At 35.0% G+C, this 23,068-nt stretch overlaps 1 protein-coding gene across 1 annotated transcript; it reads right to left on the reverse strand.

Annotated features, from left to right (window-relative positions):
* Positions 1-13,002: 13,002 nt before the first annotated feature.
* Positions 13,003-17,361, reverse strand: LOC111900881 (xyloglucan glycosyltransferase 4). Its single transcript, XM_023896761.3, has 4 exons — positions 16,431-17,361; positions 15,634-15,942; positions 14,747-15,151; positions 13,003-13,971 (listed from the first exon to the last, which is right to left on the reverse strand). The coding sequence occupies exons 1-4, from the start codon at positions 17,079-17,081 to the stop codon at positions 13,333-13,335; spliced, it is 2,004 nt and encodes a 667-aa protein (XP_023752529.1). The 5' UTR covers positions 17,082-17,361; the 3' UTR covers positions 13,003-13,332.
* Between the last annotated feature and the right edge of the window lie 5,707 nt (positions 17,362-23,068).

Raw genomic sequence — 23,068 nt, forward strand, 5'->3', positions numbered from 1 at the left:
TCGGACAGAAACTTAGAATCACATGATTTGAATCATGTGATGTATGGAAATCTTGATACTTAGGAAATTAAGAATAATTCCTTGATCACACAAGTATGTGATTCAAGTGAAGGACTAAAGGATTAGAGCACAATGATGTGCACTGTTCAAGTTCACCACAAAGAACAATAAGATTATTCGTCATGATTTACTAAAAGTCTAGTAAATGTGGTTATGCTTACAAGATTAAGTGTAATTCTAAATCATTGAAAAGTTTCAATGTATGGCAGAACGAATAAGAAGAATCAATTAGGCAGAAAGATAAAAGTTTCTCTAATCTAAGAAGAAGGTGGAGTACTTTTGTATCGTGTTTTGTGATCGTAATGTTGATTATGAAAGCATATCACAATTAATCCTCTAAGGACATCTTAGTGCACTAGTATGGCTAAGAAGAGGAATAAAAAATTGTTGAAATGGTTAAATCAAAAGGATGAGTCATACTTCGTTCCAACATCAAGTCTTAGAGTCATACTCCAAGATTGTGAATTGAGTGACACATCTTAAGAAGTTCTAACACACTCTTCAAATGTGAAGTAGAAAATTGTTTTTCTTACTCTTGCACGTTTGAAATTGGTAAATTGTGATGTCTTGGATAAGGCAAAGACCAACTAATACCAATTTTATGTAGTGTTTGTCTTGATAAGAATCCACACTAACTATTAAATATTTGTTTGTCAAGAAATGTTTCTTGACAGGAGAATCTTATATATCAAGAGGTCAGTGGGAGTCTAAATGATCTTGAAAAGTTTCAAGAACTAATCAAGAGTAAACCTATTATTAAACAATAGTGCACTACTTGAGGTTTGTAACCTATCGTGTTGACATATCCTTGTTTATGTGCCATTCTAGTTTAGTAAACTATGCATATGAGTTCTACGAGTTCTCAATAGACTACATAAAGGCAAGCACCTTTTTCAATGAAAGAACATTGACAAGTATAGGTGAACTGCTAAATAACTTGGAAGAAATGGTGGGACCCTTGATGGCAAAAAATCAAGCATGAACATGTTCTATCCATATGAGTTTGGATTTGTCACGAACATTATCTTACGATGATGGTTATGACAAATTCACATGGATAGGAACACATACACCATAAAATCTAAGTCTCATAAGGTTTCTATCCTTCATGAAAATAATTGTGAGGAAACGCTTTCACTAAGAGAGATTTTAAGGAGATAGCAATTATGTAAATTGCATTCTCAAATTCGATTATGATTACGGCATCCCACTTCATAGTTCGAATTGTGAGATTTGGCGATTAGTCTGAACGTTTGGGACTTAGTAATATATGTTCTGAATTAGTTTAGCCACGCATGTGACCTATCTAAGGAAAGGTGTATGAGTTTGAGAAGCTTAGATAAAGGCTTATCGAAGCATATCGTATTAGAAAAGATGAACTTTAGAAGTCAATATGTATTGCTTTCTAGAAGTCCAACTATTTTCTGAATACGTGTCAAAACTAGTGGGAGCATAAATGTTATGCTGGTCTGGATATAATCATCATCTTAGTGGGAGCATGATTATTATTTTAAGTATTGCAAGTTAGTAATATTAACTATAGAAAAAAAAAGTTTCACTTTGCAAAGTTGCAGGGGTTAACGGTTGTTTTGCTATAATTAAGGGAGAGAATATTATACTTCGTTTCGAAATCTAACAGCTTAGATCAAGAAATTTTAATTGAATTTAGTCAAAGGACATATATGGATGTTATGTTGAAAATATTCAACATAAAGGAATTCTATATATGGCAATATTATAGCAAGAAACTGGTAAAGTATCACGTTTTTCATAATGAATCGTGTCCCATACACTTTGGGTATAGGATCGATTGCATTTGCTGTAATATTTGACCGTTCTAAAATTTTCCAAATGTCTAGGGAATTAAGAGGGAAAAAGGACTACAACCGAATTTAACTAAAATAATTAAACAACTGTCAAGGACAATCTAAGGTTCACCAAGGATTGGTCGCTTGTGAGCAGTTGAAAGTATAGTAACGGATGGACCAAATTGACATTATTATGAATAGATAAGACTCTATTTAGAATGAGTTGTCAGATGGAAAATATGGAAACGTTTTCATATTGGGAGTTGGACGTTAAGAATTTATGTCTAGATTAGAAACTTTTATGCAAGAAGGATGTTTAAAGGAATGTACTTTGAATGTGAGACTTCACATCTATGGGATTTTTGTGTAACAATCTCCAATAAAGCACTTTGTAAGATTCTAACATTTTATGTAACAGTCCTTTCGTAATGTCATGACACAAAAGTCACCAAGACTCGGCCAATGAAATACAAAGTGCTTTATTGGAGATTGTTACACAAAAATCCCATAGATGTGAAGTCTCACATTCAAAGTACATTCCTTTGAACATCCTTCTTGCATAAAAGTTTCTAATCTAGACATAAATTCTTAACGTCCAACTCCCAATATGAAAACGTTTCCATATTTTCCATCTGACAACTCATTCTAAATAGAGTCTTATCTATTCATAATAATGTCAATTTGGTCCATCCGTTACTATACTTTCAACTGCTCACAAGCGACCAATCCTTGGTGAACCTTAGATTGTCCTTGACAGTTGTTTAATTATTTTAGTTAAATTCGGTTGTAGTCCTTTTCCCTCTTAATGCCCTAGGCATTTGGAAAATTTTGAACGGTCAAATATTAGAGCAAATGCAATCGATCCTATACCCGAAGCGTATGGGACACGATTCATTATGAAAAACGCGATACTTTACCAGTTTTTTGCTATAATATTGCCATATATAGAATTCCTTTATGTTGAATATTTTCAACATAACATCCATATATGTCCTTTGACTAAATTCAATTAAAATTTCTTGATCTAAGCTGTTAGGTTTCGAAACGAAGTATAATATTCTCTCCCTTAATTATAGCAAAACAACCTTTAACCCCTGCAACTTTGCAAAGTGAAACTTTTTTTTCTATAGTTAATATTGCTAACTTGCAATACTTAAAATAATAATCATGCTCCCACTAAGATGATGATTATATCCAGACCAGCATAACATTTATGCTCCCACTAGTTTTGACACGTATTCAGAAAATAGTTGGACTTCTAGAAAGCAATACATATTGACTTCTAGTAGCGGCGAGAACTTTATATTCTTACACTAATGATTAGGATTAGGAATTGTAAAATGATCATCATTGGAAATGTGCTCATTTGATCTATTTCACGACGTAAGGACCATAGGTAAACATAGTATGCATGCTTGGTGCATGGGAGAACTGTTGTTATAATTCAAGTAAGAAGTTGATTACTCGAAACAACAAATAATGAGTAAACAATATGGTGATTAAATAAAAATGTTTTATTTATACTCAAAGATTTGGGGCCATATAGGATTAGTATTATTCTTGTGTTTCACTTTGCATGTTTTGACTTCCCGAATAATAAGATTATTCAAATCCTCCACAATCGCTCATACTTTGGAAGTAGGTATGAATGAAGACTGTCATGAATCCGTCTGTAGATTGTCTAAAGTGTTTAGACATAGCACAAGTTTGCTGCAGAGTTCATGAGTGCTATTATAAGATTGGAATATTGGATTAAACCCACGCTCACTTGGATCGCTTCATGGATTTTATCATGATTGATTGGTGAGACGATAATATCTTATATTCTTGAAACCGAGACGTGTAAGTTGTATTCTGCAAGTCGGTTGCACATTTATAATATGTAAGCGCACCAATAACTTGGTGTTATAAAACATATTGTTGTGTGTGATTTGATGAGTAGATACAAGTGAGCATTAGAGTCGAAGTTTATCCTTCCTTTTACCCAAAATGGATAAAAGCGATATCTTTAGGCCCCTCAATGATTTAGTGATGATACCCTAAGCGCTTGGCCAAGCCAGGACTAGGTTAATGTGTTCAATTATAGTCTGTTATCAGTTGTCATAAATCGGAAATCGAGAAACAACACATAGACAGAGAGAATGATTAAAATCCATGTCTCAGTCTATACGATATCTAGAATGGAGGAATATATGATCCCTTATCTTAAGGACACGTCACTGATAAGATCAGAGTTCGACAGCGGCTTTTGGTAGCTAAAATTTGCTAGTCAACTTTGAAGTTATACTTACAACTATAGTTATTGGACTTATCCAAGTGGGATACTGTTTGATTAGGTGTCTAAGCCCATAACTATAATTGGTATGTATTTGAATTGATAGTAGCAATGTCCTTTTGGGTTGCCTTCACACTTGGCAATTAAATAGGATTATTATTGGAGAGAGAGAAGAATGATTTATTAATTTATTACTTGGTTGGTAAATTAATTTATTAATGTATTATGGATCGAATATATTAATTAGAAATCATATTGTTTAATTAATATTTAATCAGAAATTAATTTGGAATTAATTTTGGGATTAAAGGAATTAACTGATATTGCAGGGACTAAAGGTGACAATGTTTAGAAGTTGAGCATTGAGCATTCTAGAACCTCTCTTAGAGGGATGGAACGAAATCTAGAGTGTCCTAGTGTTTCCTTGGGCTCTAAGGGTGCCTTGGAAGCCTTAGGGAGGAAGTTAAGTGATTAGGATTAGTGTTTCCTTGGGCTCTAAGGGTGCCTTGGAACCCTTATAGGGTTGGATTTCGCAAAGGGCACTCCAAGAGGGGCTAGGGACGAACTTTCCACCTCCCTTCTCTCTCCATAGTAATCCTTGGTTGCTAGGTTTGTTTGTGAGCCATTAGAGGCGCGACACTTTTGGCGCTTGCTACCAAAATTCAAGATCTTCAAGAATTTGATTGTTATTACAATATAACAATAAAGGTATGTATCCTAACCCTAATTATATGTTATTTTCAAAAATTACATGTGCCTCCTAGGGTTTCTAGTTTTTGTGTTCAATGCTTGTATGTCTAATAGTGAAAACATAGATCCTCAAATTAGGGTTGCATGCACACATAGGATTGTTTGTTTTGTGTAAAACCTAACATTATTGGGGTGCCAGTGTCTATTATCTCGGATCGAGATAGTAGATTTACTCCATGATTTTTTCAATCGCTTCAGAAGGCATTGGGAACACAACTAGACATGAGTACTGCTTACCACCCTCAAACCGATGGCCAAAGAGAACGAACCATCCAAACACTCGAAGACATGCTCTGAGCCTGTGTGATTGATTTCAAAAAGTCATGGGATACCCACATGCCTTTGTTTGAATTCTCATACAATAATATCTATCACACAAGTATCAAGGTTGCTCCTTTTGAGGCCTTATGTAGTCGCAAATGCAGATCGCCGCTATGCTGGGCTGAGGTGCGTGACACCCAACTAGCAAAAAGACAATCACTAGACAGCACTCTCACAGGACCATAAATCATTCAAGAGACTACAAAAAAGATAGTCCCAATCAGAGCTCGACTTCAAGCATCGCAAGACCGATAAAAGAGTTATGTTGACAAATGGCGAAAGCCTCTGGAATTCGAAGTCAGAGATCGAGTGCTACTAAAGGTTTTTCCCTGGAAAGGGATGATCCGTTTTGGGAAGCAGGGGAAACTAAACCCACTATATATCGGACCATTCGAGATTCTTGCCCAAATTGGTCCAGTGGCTTATAAGTTGTAGCTATTTGCAGAGCTCAGCAATGTACACCTTGTGTTCCACATCTCAAATTTAAAGAAGTTCTTATCAGATGGAACCCTTGTAGTTCCTCTAGAAGAAATCGAAATAAACGAGAATCTCCTGTTCATCGAAGAACTAGTCGCGATTTTGGATAGGGAAGTGAAGCGTACCTAAAAGAGCCGCATTCCGATTGTGAAGGCTCAATGGAACGCTAAGCGTGGACCGGAATTCACATGGGAACGTGAAGACCGGATGAAGCAGAAGTACCTTCACTTATTCTCTTATTCATGATCCTACCTTTCTAAAGAATTTCCGGACGAAATTCCCTCTAACGGGGGGATGATGTCACAACTAGCATTTTAGCTAGGAAATTCTTTTTTCATGTAAACATCAACTACTGTAAGACTTGTATTCTAAGTGAATATCATACTATATGCTAAATGAAACCATTCATTTGAATCCAAACTCTTGATTGAAGTTCAAAACCTAATACAATACATCTCATATGTTCAACTATGGATTGAAAACCCTAAAAATCCCGGTTCAAGATTATTAAGGGCTAGGATTCTCTTACTGGGCCTAATGGGCTAATCAACTCTCAATTTGATTATGTTGGGCCAAGGAACCCTATTTGGGCTCCAATTGGACCCACATCCATGAAACTAAAGCATTTTGGGTCATGGGAGCCTAGAATGATTCATCTCATCTCTAATGGGCCATGATGGGCCATAAATGGTTGCATAAGCCCTAATGGTCCGTAAACTATCTTCTTAGGCTTCATTGGGCCGTGAACCCTCATAAGGGCCCAATGGGCCGAGAACCATCCACTTGGACGTCATAATATTGAAACCAAGCAACTAAGGCCCAAAACTTTTCTTCTATCTTTTCCTTTCTCCAAAATCTCGGCCAATATATATATATATATATATATATATATATATATATATAAAGAGGAAAAGATAAGATAGTGATTAATGTGTTGACACCTCACTAATAACCATCAAGTATCAATGTACTATTTACCATATATCTATGCACCTAATCTAGGACCCCCCATGCAAAAACCACCTTGCCCTCCTTCTTCTTCTAGTCTCGGCCGAAATCCCCACCTCACCACCATAATCTTTACTTTCAAACTCACCCAAGAATTCTCTCTAGAGCTATCAAGCACTCCCCTTTCCTCCTCAAAATTTCATGAGTTTGTGTGTGTGTGTATCTCAAAATTTTTCATCAAGGTTTCAACCTCTTGGTAAGTTATCATCTTAAACAAGTTGTTACCTTCCATTTTAATGCTAAGAACTCTTTCTTACAATAGCTTCATTTCATGTTCTAACTTCCTAGAATCATCTAGGTTCGAAAACTTCTTCCAATGAAGTACTTTAGGCCGAAAACATCTCCAATCTCCTTCTAAAAACCGATCCAAACCTCAATGTGAGTTCATACCCCCTTGTTTTCGGTTTTACTATGTTTTAGGGGAGAATACAAGTTGCCTATGTGATAGATCTATGTATGTGTGCCTGTTTATGTGTGCCTGTTTATGTGTGTTTTCTAAGTTATATGTTGTGATTATGTGAAGAAACTTCATAAATCTCGAAAACTCTATCAAAAATTGATAATATTTGTAACTACAACACTTTATGCAACTTACCATAAAGATGAAGGTGTTAAACATGTTAAAAATGTTGAAAAACTAAACAAAATCTTGATAACGGACCATTTTTGACAAATAAACAAAATTATGAGCTTTTATGAAATTCATGGTTTTAAAAAGGGCCAAAAGAGTAAATTTTTCACAAAATGGGCTTAAATTGGGCCTTCACGGTTTTATTGGGCCAAAATTGGAAGAATTATGACTTTTGTGGATTAAATTGTCATTATAAACAAATTTGAGCCAAAAATGTTGTTTTCCGGTTAAAAAGGACCGAAAATGCCAATTTTATTAAATTGGGCCGAAAATGTAAACTTTTATTAAATTGGGCTGAAAATGTAAACTTTTATTAGATTGGGCTAAAAATGTCAATTTTCATGATATTGGGCCGAAAAAGTTATATTTAACAAAAGTGGGCTAAAAATGTCATTTTATTGGAAATAAGCCCATAAGTGTAAACTTTTGGTCTTAAGGGACCTAAAGTGTCAACTTTACCAAAAATGTGCCTAATTTGTAAATTTTCGACTTAATGGGCCAAAAATGTCATCGTTACAAAAAGTGGACTTTTTATGTAATTTTGGAAAACAATGGAGCTAAAACAAACAATGTAATAACAAACGAACTTAATACAACGATTACATGTTTGTTTGGGACTAATACTTACATTTCATGTTTATTGGGCCTTAGCGGTCCATTTATATGTTGATTGGGCCTGGAAATAACTTACGTGTTTAGTGGGCCTTAGTGGTCCCTTTTCATGTCTTTTTGGGCCTCGTACATTCACATACATACTTGTTGGGCTTTGCAAACATTAAACGTAGACAGAAACATTAGTCACAACGAAATACAATATTCGCATAAACTCAGTTAAGGATCTAGTGAGACATGTCGGTTGACACCTCTCGAGTGTACAATCGTAGCTTGTAGTTATAACCAGAGTCTCCTGGAGGGAGAGAGAGAGTTTGTGTATAGATCTATACAGGGTGACACCCCACACTTGAGCTATTCGCTACAGTTAGACTAGGCCAGTCTAGGGTGACAAACCTTACCTTCAACAAGCCGACGCCTGAAAACGCCATGACAGGTGAATTAGTCATTATCAAGTATGGTTGTAACGAATCACATAGAGATTAACTCCATCATTATTTTACGGAATACATATAAAATCTTGTTGATATGAAAACATACATACACTGATATTCGTTCTTAGGGTTTGAGACCACGACACTTTTATAAACAGAAAATATCGGTTTTTTTGGGGAAACATACAGTTAAACAATATCTTCTACTTACAACAGAAAATACATGATCTTTTCTGGATTACATTTTTATATACATTCCAAAAACAGAAAACACACATGCATTAGTACTTGATTTTGACACGTCACATTCAAACCATTTTTCAGAAAATATCGGATTTTCTGGCGTTGTACGAACAATACAAAACTTTTCATTCAAACATGCTTATGAACTCAACAACATTATATATGTTGACATTTTCAAAATAACTTGTATTCTCAGGGAATCGTTAAACGGAAAGGTCAACAAGAACATGTGAAATTTGTCATATTTTGTTTCCATCATACATTAAATATTTTGGTATGTAATTTATGATACTGTACTTGATGTAAACAATGATGGTTGTATTTTGATATGTATGATGATGGCGTTGTCTTGTTTCAATTATATACATTGTGATGATATTACAAGATGAAGCCACCCAAGCCCCTAGACCTTTCCGCCGTCTGGTTCGGGGGTGTGACAATGTCAACCATTTCTAGAATGTTTCCAATGTTTCTCATAAGGATGAGCATAGGCGGGTACCCGCTCTAATTTTCTGGAACCAGAGCCGGCGGTTCTTGGTATATTGGAACCGGAACCGGAACCGTCGGGACCGGTTCCGGTACCGGATACCCGGTTGTTTTAAGCCTTTTTAGTTTTTTTTTCTTTTCATTTGAAAAATATGCATGTTTATTACAAAGCTGTAAACAAAAATAAAATTATAGAATTTTTCAATGAATAATACTTGTATTCTCAAAAAGTTAAGCACATTACAAACCAAAAAATTATAGCTACTGACAATTAGTCAATTTCGTTTAGTAATATTAAATGGTAATTTTACGATACTAACTAAAACAAAACATAATCAAATTCGTTTAATAATATTAAAAGGTAATGTTACAGTACTAATTAAAACAAAACATAGCTACTGTTTTATATATATATATATATATATATATATATATATATATATATATATATATATATATATATATATATATATATATATATATATATATATATATATATATATATATATATATATATATATATATATATATATATACTGGTTCCGGCAGTTACCCAGCGGGTAGCGGTTCCAAAAAAATGAGAACAAGAACTGGAACCACTTAAGGCGGTTCCGGTTTCGGAACCGGCGGTTCCAAGGCAGTTCCGGTTCCGAAAACGGATAACCGGTTCCGATGCTCACCCCTAGTTTCTCATGGTAAATTTTGCATCCTCGTAGCTTATAGGAAAAGTTGAGTGGGGAAACGAACATTTTGATCGATGGATCCTCTCACAAAATTGGTATATTCGAAATTGATGATGATTGGGTTCCTTTTAAACGATTCACTGGTGGGTCTCAAGAGGATTTAGAGGAAAATGAAGATGAAGAAAAAGGTATCTCAGACGCTTTCGAAGACGATGAGATGCAACTGCAAGATGGAGAAATTGCTCCCGAAGAGGCTTCAGTGGAGGTGATGGTTCCCGGTTGAATGCATAAGGGAGGTACGGAGTCTCATGGTTTTCCAATGTGGATTTTAATAATTTAAAATTAAATAGTGATGGCAAATTTAATTTTGCAACTCTCCCGTTATTTCAAAATCCGACTTGTCTGGTAGACTCGATCCGGTAGAGGAGGACTATGGGCCTCGTGTTCTTGGGCCTGATAACAACCCAAACCTTTTAAGTGGCAGAAGTAGCCCAAAATTTGGGCATGGGGATTCTGGACTTAAAAGGCGACGATTTAAAAAGAAGAAAAATAAAAGTGTTCAAAGTCAAAAAGTTACATTAACAGGGATCAACGGCGGTGGTGTTATCTTCAAGTCCTCATGAATCTGATGTCTTTGAATATAAGGGGAATGGGTCTGATTGAGCCCTTCAAATTTGATTGGCTCAAAAGGCTAAAAGTGGAAAACAATACTCGTTTTGTGCTATTCAGGAATCTCGACTGTCTTCTCTTCCTAATAACATTGGAGACTGGTGGGGTAACTTTGAGTTGGAAATTGGGTTTTTGGTTGGGATTTTTAATGCCATGAGATGACCTAAAGAACGCTTTAACTCGAATTTTTATACTAAAATCGCTGTTGAGTTTAACAAATTCATTTTTGATGCAGGATAGATAGATTTTGAACATGGATGGCAAAAAAATTCATGTTCTTCTGTGATGATGGCGTTAAAATGAGTAAATTGGATCGCATTCTTGTCTATTCCAATTTTATGGCAGTCTTTCCCTCTTCTTCTGTTCTTGCCCTTCCGCGAGAATATTCAGACCACTGTCCGATTCTTCTTAGAACTTCTATCATGAATTTTAGTGCCCATCCATTTCGGTTTTTCAATTCCTGGATTCATCGTGATGGACTTGAGCTTTTAAACTTCGATACGTCAAAGGTAGAGATGGAAAAGGAAAACATCTTATTTGATTTGAAAAGAAAAGTTGATGAAATTGAGTTGGAGGCTGAAAACATGAGACTCTCAGACTCAGAAATTGAGTTCAGGAGGGATTCCAAGCAAAAAAAAAAATGGAATTGGAAAAACTAAAAAAATCGATTTGATCTAGAAACCTCGTGCTAAATTAAGGTTATATATACTATGTAGAATATATATTTTTATTAAATAAAAGGAATTAGGGTTGTGATATGGTATATTCCATTCAAAACATGAAATTAGTAGAAGAGAATATATTGTTGTATATTTCAATTAGACTTCCTTTTAGATTATTTTAATGATGTAAAATAACATCATGTGCAACTTAAAATAAACAGTTTAGTTAAGAATCCATATATAGTTACATTTTATTATCGTTTGAAAAATTTTGCCACTCGTTCATATTTTATATATTATTTGGCATACCGTAAAACAAAATTCTTGCTACGCCATCGGTGATAGATAAGGTTCAAACCAGTTTCATAGAAGGTAGGAGCATTCTTGGTGGTCCTTTGATTATTAACGAGATTTATACGTGGGCGAAGCAGAACAAAAATAAATTATTCATTTTCAAAGTTTATTTTAACAAGGCTTTTGATTCTATAAATCAGAATTATCTCAAATCAGTTATGAACCAAATGGGGGTGGGAGATAAATGGATCTTTTGGATAAAGGGATGTCTCTCTTCCTCTAGAGCTTCGGTTCTCATCAACGGCTCGGTTACAAAGGAGTTTCCTATTACTAAAGGTGTTCGGCAAGGAGGCCCTCTTTCCACGTTTTTATTTATTATTGCCATGGAGGATTTAAATATTGTAATGAGAACTACATGTCAAAAAATCTTTTCCATGGAGTTAAAATTCCTATAGGTGGACCCGCGATTTCTCATTTATTTTATGCCAATGATGCTCTTTTTGTTGGGACTTGGGTGAGTTCAAATTTTTCTAATTTGGCTAGAGTTCTTAAATGCTTTCATATCGCTTCCGGGTTAAATGTTAATTTTCACAAGTCAAAGGTTTTCGGTATTGAAGTTTTTAGTAATGAAGTGTCAAGTTGTGCGCGGAATCTTGGATGTGAAGCGGCTTGGAATGCCAAATATCTTTCTTTTGGAGGGCGACTAACTCTCGTTAAATCATTCCTTGGAAGCCTCCGTGTGTTCTTTTTTTTTTTTTTTTCTCTTTTCAAGGCCCCTAAATCTGTCACTATGCATCTTGAGAATCTTCGTAGGCGTTTTTGGGCCCATGGATCAAAGTGGGCTTGGGAGGGGGGGAGGGGGGAGTGTTCTCTTATTTCATTGAATTGAGCTCTTCTGACTAAGGCGATATGAATATTTAAAAATGAGGATAATTCCTTATGGAGGCAGGTCGTATGTGGCATTCACAACTCATCCAAAAAATCGATCGTCTCCATGGCGAAAAACACACTTTCCGGAACCTGTCGCGAAAGTAATCTCATCGATTGAAGAAATTGGGGTTGACTTTATTCTGTGTTTCAAATGTTTCAAATTCAAGTGGGTAGACAACAATACTCTTTTTTGGTTAGATAATTGGCCAGGCAATGGTACGTTTTGCTTCTCAATTTCCGCCTCTTTTTGCATTGGATAAAAGAAAGTCGTGCTCTATTGCAGAGAGAATAATCGACAACAATCTTAATGGGGCTTGGAAAAGAATTCCCAACATTATTGAAGAAGTCACGGTGATGCATGAATTAAGGGGGTTCACGAGCTCAAATTCGTTAACCGGTGAGTTGGATGTTTGGAAATCGAGAATTTCTAATGATGGGAGGTTTTATGTTAGCGATGTGCAGACTCTAATTGATTCAAAGATGGTGATCTCGTCACCCAACCCAACCGTTTGGCTTAAATTGGCCCCGGTGAAGGTTATATGTTTTGTGTGGAGAGCGTGTGTTAGTAGAATCCCATCGGCTATGACGACTTTAACATGTTGATTTTTTTGTTGAACACAAGTTTGTTGATACGACTTTAACAAACCACAAAAGCAAAGTGAGAAGTTGTATAGATATTTTATTATCCGATTACTAAAAACATTTGAATTAAATATATATAAATTACACGTGAAAATGTATAGAGCTCGCTCCAAATTGGTTCCTCGAGCCCAAGTATTAGGTGTTAATCACCCAATTAAATCATCTCAATCCAATTCGGACTAATTATACAATAACACCAACAAAAAAATATCAACTCTAATATCAAGTCTCAAGTATCATCCTATATTCACCGGTCCAAGTCCCATTAAATCGACCCGACCCGGCCCGGACCCAAATCCCGCATTATTAGCAGGAACCACCGCCGCCGCCAACATCTCCGGCCACAATTACGCCACTTGTTCACCGATCAAATCCAACCCCACAACAAGAAACGAAAGCCCTTGAAACAACAAGAAGTAGAAATGGATTCCATGGGCCGATAAAAGACTTCTCGTAGCCGCCGTTAACAGAAGAAACGCGAGCGCGAGTTCTTTTCTGTAGATCCGATTCTTCTTCTTCGGCTCCACCGGAGCTTCTTGTTCTTTAAGTTTTCCAAGCATCTCGAGGCCGGATTCCGAGAGTCTTCTCTGGATCTTGTCTTCGTTGAAACTCTTTGATTCCCGCTCTGCGAAGGCTAGTAGGTCCGATTCCGATGATCGGCCGGTTTTCTTCGTGACCACCCATTCGTAGGCGCTTCCGAGCTGGAACAGACCGGAAACCATGGCGTTGAATTTGGTGACAGACATTGTGTTTTCGAATAGCAAGTATGGCATTAAGAACGGGAATGCTTTTGGAGCTGGAAGGATGTTTAAGATCGACATGGTTACTGGTACGTAACATATCACCCAAATCGGCAATTCAGCTTCTGGTATGAACATCGTTAATGGAAGGATCACGCAAAACAGGGTAAACGAGTAGAAAGGTAGAATCAGCTTTCTCAAAAGAAAGAACAAGAATATCAAATTCGCCTTTTTCCACTTGGATATCTGCAAAACAAAGAATACGAATATTAGGCCCCAAATTCATTGTTAAACCTATTTGTTACTGCAACCTAAAAAGTTGGACCAACACAAAAAGACATAAATGCCCTTGATTACACACCATACTAAATTACTAATTTCTTTCAATAAGACCCAAAAACATAGAACTAGGTGTGTCATACACTCTTTATGTATAAAACTGGTGAATGTCTTCTCACATGGACAATCTCTAGTGTCATACCAATAACTCTCTATATCTAACATGTTATCTTTTAAAGGTGTTCAAAATTTTTATAGATTTTATTAATATAATGTTAGACATCGATTTTGAAGATATTATCAGTGATTTTGCATCTCAAAAAGTCAGAAGAAGTATTTTTCTTTAAATATATGAATTTTTATAATCGAAAATATTATATTTAAAAGCTAGTATAAGTATTTTTTTTTTTTCGGTTATTGAGTTAATATAGAAACAGTTGATGAAATTTATGTATTTTAAATGCATTTTTTTCTCTTACGTCCTGAGTCCAAAATGTGTTTGGAACGATCCTGACTATAGACAGTTTCATCTGTCTTTACTCAACTACAAAACATGGTATTATCCAAAGTCTGTTTGGAACGACCCTCATTATAGACAGTTTCATCTGTCATTACTCTACTACAAAACATGGTATCAGAGTCGGCTAGACGCAATTTTATTTGTCTCTACTCTACTGCAAAACATGGTATCAGAGCAAGAGCAAGCTAGACACAGTGCAAAAGGAAAGAGACAAAGACAAACCTTGGACTTGAGGATTGCGGGGAGGCAAAGTCTAAAGAGTTGCATAGGACCCGAATGCCATCGATGTTGTTGTTTCTTGTAAGCTTCATAAGATTCAGGCAATTCACAAAGGACTTTGACATCATTAAGATAAATAAATTTCCACCCGTTTAAATGTGCACGAACCGCAATGTCCATGTCTTCAACTGTCGTTCTTTCGAGCCACCCACCGGATTCTTCCAAAGCCTTGATCCGCCACACGCCAGCTGTCCCATTGAACCCAAAGAAACTTAGAAAATGACTATTCACTTGTTGTTCAACCTCAAAATGGAAGCACAAATTTATGTTTTGTAGCCTTGTGAGTAAATTCTCATCTTTGTTCACAAATGACCACCTTGCTTGAACTAGACCCACATCCGGTTTTCCCTGAAATTATCACCCATCAAAAAAGTTAGCAAAATTGAACACTTTTTTTAAAATAGTACACAGAAATATTCTTGCATAAAGTGATTTAAAAAGTTGTAAGAATACGAATACATATTGTGCGAAACCCTAATTGACACATTTTTTCGGTAAACTCGACACCTTTATAACAACAAGACTTTCTAAATGGTAAGATGACCCGTTTGACCCATTTGAACCAAAATCAACCCGTTTTTAAGTAAACGGGTTAAAATTTACGCGTTTTAATATTCTTGGTCATTAGAAAGAGAAAATAGTTGCTATAAATAGTAAGAGTACCCATTCAACCGATTCGAATCATTTTTTATTAACTTTTAGAAATAAAAAATTACACAAACCGACCGATTTTAAGTGATTGGGTCGAAGTTGTTGCCTTTTAAATTTCTTGATCACATAAAAAAGGGAAAACTTTCTATAAATAGTAAGAGTGATTGAGTTCTTGTTACCTGAAAGTGAGGAACTGTGAGTTGAAGGAAATCTGGATTTGGCTGAAAATCTGCATCCAAAATCGCAACGAATTCGTAATTTTTTACATAATCACAAGACATAGCTGAGTGAAGGTTTCCAGCTTTGTAGCCTGTTCTTATGAATCTATGTCTGTAAATTATGTTAACTCCTTTTTCACTCCATATATTCACTTCATTTCTGATCAAAATCTGTAAAAGTTCATCACTTGAATCATCCAAAACTTGAATCAAGATTCTGTCTTTTGGCCAATCCAGTTGACAAGCAGATGCAATCGATTGTTGATACACCTTCAATTAAAAACAAAAAAAAAAATCCACCGAAAATTAGCTTAGTATGATATTGAAATAATGATTTATTTTTTAATAAAGTGTAGGTGTTTGGATGTGCGCTGTAAAATAATAATAATAATAATAATAATAATAATAATAATAATAATAATAATATTGAATAATTGGAATCATATAACGTGGGTGCAATGTTTTAAAGTGTAATTATTTATATCGTCGTTATCTGAGGGGTATATGAGTAATTTAACTGAATATTTAAACCTTATTTGAAAAATAATCATAAATTACCCGAACATTGCAATCCAAACATATAATCTTTTTCAAAATATATGTCCAAACATCATAGAATTTGTAACCATTTTGAAAAAAAAAAATGACCATTTTAAATTGTTCTATTTATATAAATGGGTAGAAATTTACTGAGTGTAAATAGTAATAAATAGTTAAACACATGAAAGATGAATGAGAAATTGGGATTGATTTGTTACCTCTCTTTCATTGCACATGGGGATCTGAACAAGAACCATGGGGAAACTGGAAGCATCTTCGATGTCATAAGCTTCGCCATCAATTGTCGGTTTTATGTTCCTGAACTTGATCCAAAAACACCCAAGTCCCAGTATGAATCGATCAAGCGATTGAATCATGAAAAGAACAACACAGAATTGAGATAGCATCATAATCGAGGGAGCAATATATTCAGCTCTGAATGATACCCAACCCATATACGACCAATGAAACAGTCCCATGACTTCTGTGGGGTGGAATTCATGAATGAAATTCAAATCCCAGTTCTGAAAATAAGCAACGAATTCGATACACAAAGAAATAATCGAAATGGCAAGAAAAACTCTGATGAATCTGTAGATTAATCGTTCTTTGTATTGAACTTCATCTCTTCCATTATCTGCTAACGCAATTCGTTTTTTCACAGAAACCAAAGTTTTCGAAAACCCCATTGCGATCCATGGAAAGAAAGAAAGTACTCTATGAGCTTTTAGCAAAAGCGTCCATGAAAACTGCTTTGTGCTTGCTGTTTTCTGCTTTTCGAGAAACACAGATGTGTCTGAATCATTAACTTCCACCAACGAAATATTGCTTGATTTGTCTATTGTGACTACCACAGAGCTTGGTGCCATTGGATTTAAGAGCCAAAATTGATCAGAACCCCCAAGAAATGAAAAAATCGAAAAGGGGGTTTAGGGTTAGTGAAATTGGGAACTCATGAATGAAGCTTTTCGTGGTCAATTTGGATCTTGGAAGTGGAAATCGGAAATCGTAAATTGGAAATTGGAAATTGGAAAAGGGGAAATCGTTTTCTGAGAGAGGAATTGAAGGGTTAGTGAAGCCTTGCGAGTTTAATTGTGGAAGTGTGTATTAATAATAATGTTAGATGAATGTGACAAAGGAAGATGGCATCAAATTTTGGTCAACTCAGTGTGTTCTCAATCAGATGTGCTGTAAACATAAGATGTAAATACACGTCTTCCAATTATTCTTCTATAAAAGTTTTTTTTTTTTTTCCTTATTCAAATTCTGGAATATTTTGAATCTGAGTTACTAATAAAATATTTAAGTTAATTTATAGTTGTTCTGGATTCGAGATTTATAATTGATGTCAAATTAGTAACATTTAAAATGGTGTGTGAACAATTTCAGAAATAATAATATTATGTGAAGAGGAACGATTTTAATTATTGATTTAAATTTACAAACAATAATATTGTGAAAAACTTCAACAAGTTAGATGTAAAATATAAACAAAAAAAGAAATTGTTTGAATGTGAATAAAACCAGTAGTTTATTGCCTTCATCGGTCATAAGGGTAAAATATGAACAGTTTTAATAGTTCAGTGACAAATAGAAAATGAAAAAAAAAGTTTAGTGACTAAATGTAAACAAATTTGAAAGTTCGTTTCCCTTTCAAAAAAGTTCAAGAACTAAATGTGAATAAACTTTTCTTTTGTATTATGGTTTAGCAAATTATGTATTTTTATTGAACTTTAACAACATTTGTTGATGAAGAAATTTATGGAAAAAAAAAACAAAACAAAACACCGAAAAATGTATAAAAACGAAAAACGAAACCAACGTTATATGTATAAGTTCTATGTTATGAAACTATGTAATATTATATGTATAAAAATTATCATGTATGAATTTTGTGTTATAAAATTATGCAACATATAAATTGGTATACATTAAACCATAAATATTGTCTATAAAAAATTACATACATACATTGATACATTATATATTTTGTTATACTCCATGTATTAAGATACATCATATTAATATATTTACTATTAAAAAGGGTATTGAAAATGAAAGTCAAGTTGTTTGGAATTTAGACATTTTTAATTTATCCGGACAATTGATTTATATTCGAGATTGTATTTTCTTAAAAAGTTTGAATAATTATTGAAATTTATGATTATTTAACTAGACATATAGAGTAAAGTAAAAACGTTAACATGTTTCATGAAGTGTTGCGCCCAAACCACTCCATCCATATTTCCTTAAAAAAATATTTTTTTTTAGAAAAAAATAGCTATATATTCAACAATTAAAACGACGCTATTTTTTTTCTTTCAAAGAAGTCACTCATAATTTTAAAAGGTTTTAGAAAAAACAATTCATATTTAAATAACTATTAAAAAAATAAAGTTTTTAATTTTTTTTCTTCAGAATACAACGTAATTTCTGACCATGAACACAATTTCTTAATAATTATGGGTGAGAATGGTTTATTTTTTTGTTAAACCAAAATTAAATTGGAAATTTTGATTTTTTATTTTGAAAAATGACAAACCATTATTGTAGTCTAAAATGCCAAGATTAATAGTATGCTAGTATTTTTCCATTTAAAATTTGAATCATGCAAGTTTAAATCGCCATACTTGTTAGTTTAAATGGGAATCCCATAAATCTTATGTTTGTTAATACCCTATGTGAGTTATTATAACCATACTATGACTCAGTTGGCCTTATACACGACGTTCTTCAGGCGTCGGAAAGTTAATGACATTTGTCACCCCATACGTGTTGGTCTAGCTGTTGCATGCAACTAAGGTGTGGGTTTTTCAAACCCAATATAGATCTATACACAACTATCACGTTCTCCCTACAAGAGATTCTGGTTATAATTAAAGGACTTTTGTTGCGCTACTTGAAAGTAACGTAAAGCGAATGTCTCACAAATTTATTTATTAACAGATTTATGTAATGTAATAATGAAAACCCTTTTTGTAGAAATGTATTCTGTTGTATTGTATATGTAACATAAATTATACCTATTATAGTTTATCCAAATGTTTGTAGTGTGTAGTATTCACTTTCTATATTAGTATAATGTATATAACAAAACGATTCTAGGTTTACCATGCTTCATAATGCAATAATTGTAATGATAAAGAATTCTTACAATTTAGTGAACATTTTTTTGTAACATAAATGTATCCAAACAGAAAATTCATGCAAAATATGAAGATATCAAGGTATTACACTTTGCTCAACAAGTTACAAAGTGTTAATAAAGTTGTAATCTGTGAACTTGTTTTTACCATTTCTGCACTGATTTAAAAAATCACAGAAAATTCATACGAGATCGAAAACTAGATCTGTAAACTCTGAGAGTTTAAAAAAAGTGTCTAGTTTGTTCACAATTTTTATTATGATTTTTAGAAGTCTTTAACTGGTGTGAAAACGTTCATATTCACAGACTAGTCCAAATTCATAGCTACAGTGATAGACAATTTTGTAAAAATCACCATAAATTGTAGAAACGCATATGGACATGTGCAAGTAGTCATTTTAAAGGTATGAACCTGAACTATTTGCACCTAATACAGTTTTGAAAACTAAAAAGTTTAAGATGTTCAAAACAGTTCGTGAATGAATATTAAGTTTTCTGTTGAAAGCTGTTGTTTGAGTTTAGTTATGTTGTTGGTGTTTTAACTTGTATACGCCCCCTAAAACTTGAAGAAAACATGAAAATGTGGGGGTATGAACTCACCTTTTATGATTTCAGTGGATGGATGTTGAAGAACAGAAGTCTTCAACTCAAGAACACTTAGAAGATTGCTTGAAGATTCAAAGTTCTAACACAAATATGATGAAGTTTGTGTAACGAATCTATGATTGGAGTAGAAAGAGGTGGATTAATCATATGAAGGATGATTTTACTAACTAAAATTAGATGAAGAACTTGAAAATCAGCCTTGGAATCTTGAAATTTAGAAAGAGAAGTAAGAGAGAATGGAGTTTGTTCTTTGGTGGAGAAGAAGTGAAATGGGAAGAGAGATGAGGATTTCCAGCTTTTGTTCAAGAGTATGGATGGAATAATGGTGGGAAAAAGGACAATGATTGACTAGGTATGGAGGAATAGTGGCTGGGTATGTCCCTGGAATGAGTGTGGGAGGTTGCTTGTGTTCTTGTACAAAGGATAAGTCAACACTCCACCTAAATAACTTACCCTCCATATTTTATTCTTAATTAAAGATTTCCATAAAAATGCGCTTAGATTATGGAAATATGGGGTCTTATATGTCAAAAATATAAGTTTAGGTGAAAATCCCGCGTTAGAATCACGAAAAACGGGCTTAAAACGTGAAAATGGTCAAAAACCGGGAAAACACGCGAAAATCTGAAGTTTGGGCCGGAGGTTCGGTCCCTGGGGCTTAGAACCGAACGTAGATGGGAGTCGAGAGGAGGGTTCCGTCGCTGGAGAGGAACCGAGAGAGGGGTTCGGTTGGTGTACTGGAACCGAGAGGATGGCTCGGTCCGAGCAGTCTCGCAGCGGCTTGAGGAGAAGCGAAGGAGAAGGTGGGGGGGAGGCGGAGGCGAGGCTTGGTTCTGGCTTATGCGAGGTTCGGATCTAGCAGTGCTTGGTTCTTGACAGGCTCGGTTCCAAGGGTGTTCGACTCCTTAGGGGGTTTCGGCTCCTTAGGGAGGTTTCGGTTCCTTAGGGTCTCGCCTCTAAAGGAGGTTCGTGTTGGATTAGGTGTCTAAGCCCATAACTATAATTGGTATGTACTTGAATTGATAGCAGCACAGTCCTTTTGGGTTGCCCTCAAACCTAGCAACCGGACAAGGAAATTATGAAAGGAGAGATGTTAATTTATTATAAGATTAATAAATTAATATAAATGAATTTATTAATATATTAAAAGATTAATATGTTAATTAGAAATCATTATGTTTAATTAATATTTAACCAGAAATTAATTAGAATTAATTTTAGGGTTAAAAGAATTAATTTTAAGGTGCAGGGACTAGTTTGCAATTATCTAATAGTTGAGTGGAAGGCTCTAGAACCCCATTGGAAGAGGGTGGACGAAATCTTTAGGGGAAACCCTAATAATTTCGTCCATAGGGGCTTGGATAAGGCCCTTGGGTTTTCTTAGGCCCTAAGCAAAGGATAACTAGGGTTTCCCCTAAACCCTAAATCCCTCAGCTATTTAAGGAGCCTCCTGGTTCACATTTTGGTCACCCTTTTCTTTTGAAGAAACCCTAAGGCCGAGATTTTGCATACTCCCTCTACCCTCTCTCTCTTCTACTTTCCTTCTTGCTAGTTTGGGTGTGATTCCATTAGAGGCATTACACTTGTGGTGCTAAGTTTCCAAGAAGATCAAAATCAAGATCAAGGGAATTGTCAATTGTTTACTATAACAATTGAAAGGTATGTACTCCTAACCCTAGTTTGTTAATGTCAATATTAGCCTCCTCCTCTAGGGTTCTTGTTTTGCAATTCAAAGTTATATGTTCAATAGTTAAAACATAGATCCAAAGTAGGTTGCATGTGAACTTAGGAATTGTTTTCTAGTTTATTTGTTTTACCTAAAACCCATCAGTTCGGTCCTAAGAGGTTTCGACTCTAAGAGGCTGTTTTTCGCGTTAACTCTCCGTTTTGCGTAGTTTTTGGCTAAGTTAAGGGTCGGGATGACTCGGATGACCATAAAAAGTTGAGAGAGATTTTAAGAGAGATTTGGGAGAGATTTCACATACATGGAGAGATTTGGGAGAGATTTCACATACTTAGAGAGATTTGGGAGAGGTTTCACATACTTAGAGAGATTTGGGAGAGATTTCACATACATGGAGAGATTTAGGAGAGATTTCACATACATGGAGACATTTAGGAGAGAGAGAGATAGACAGGGAGAGATTGAGAGAGAGAGACTTTGTTTGTGACCTTTTTAGGTGTTTAGCTTTGCAACGTAAGGTTCGTACACCCCGTTAAGCTTCGTTATGATAGTTAGATGCCCCCGAAGGGTATAGAATAATGTTTTATCGAATAGTTTCATCACTTACCCCTATTAGGGTTTAGAATTTCTGAACGAATAAACTTTCCAAGTGATGACTTCTTATTAAAATAGTGAGTTGTACAATAGTAACATAGTGTAAGCCCTAATATACAAGGGTTAGATGAGTTGACCGGCTAACTTTGGCTGAATTTGACTTGATCGGAAATTGACGGTTGTTACAGATGGCATTACACCTTTTGCTTGGAACTCGCGACTTGCTCCACAAACTAAAAGATTCTCCACTTTCCTCATCGTCTCCTAGAATATAGTCCCTACACGAATACACTCGTGATTCCCTAACGCGAGTTCCCACCAAAAGCCCACTCGAAAATGCCACTAACAATCTTGTCGAAGACCCTTCTCTACAACTGATTAGAATCCAATAATGAATCTACCCCCAGTTCCAGACTAGAGACACTACCAGAAACATGCGGAAAATGATCTTAAATACACAGATCGCGAACCTCACTCAAAACTAAACCATATGGCGCACGAAACCCTAATACACTTGACCCTTGACATGCCATTACCAACCACTGGATTGATGACCATAGATGTTCAGACCCAAAAAAATTCACATGATACCACAAACTCTTATCAGCTCAGGTGTACCCCTACCTGGGCAACCACTCGATACTATCATAAAGGACTTCATGACTTGAAACCTCCCAACCAATCCCCGACTTGGAATCAAAATCCTTGACAACAGTTTGCGATCCAACGAAAGTAATATGCATACTTCCCATAAATACTTTTTGATACTCCCCATAACCCTTACTGCTCCCATCATCTAATCAACTGATTGAGAATTTTTTCCCAAA

The sequence above is a fragment of the Lactuca sativa genome, chromosome 3 (assembly GCF_002870075.4).
Source record: "Lactuca sativa cultivar Salinas chromosome 3, Lsat_Salinas_v11, whole genome shotgun sequence".
Taxonomy (NCBI): domain Eukaryota; kingdom Viridiplantae; phylum Streptophyta; class Magnoliopsida; order Asterales; family Asteraceae; genus Lactuca; species Lactuca sativa.

Excerpts from the sequence above, each read along its gene's own strand:
- LOC111900881 (XM_023896761.3), bottom strand. The coding sequence starts at position 17,081 with ATGGCACCAAGCTCTGTGGTAGTCACAATAGACAAATCAAGCAATATT. Across the intron at positions 15,943-16,430 it reads CCATGTGCAATGAAAGAGAG|GTGTATCAACAATCGATTGC; the intron begins GTAACAAATCAA and ends TTTTAATTGAAG. Across the intron at positions 15,152-15,633 it reads TCACAGTTCCTCACTTTCAG|GGAAAACCGGATGTGGGTCT; the intron begins GTAACAAGAACT and ends TGATAATTTCAG.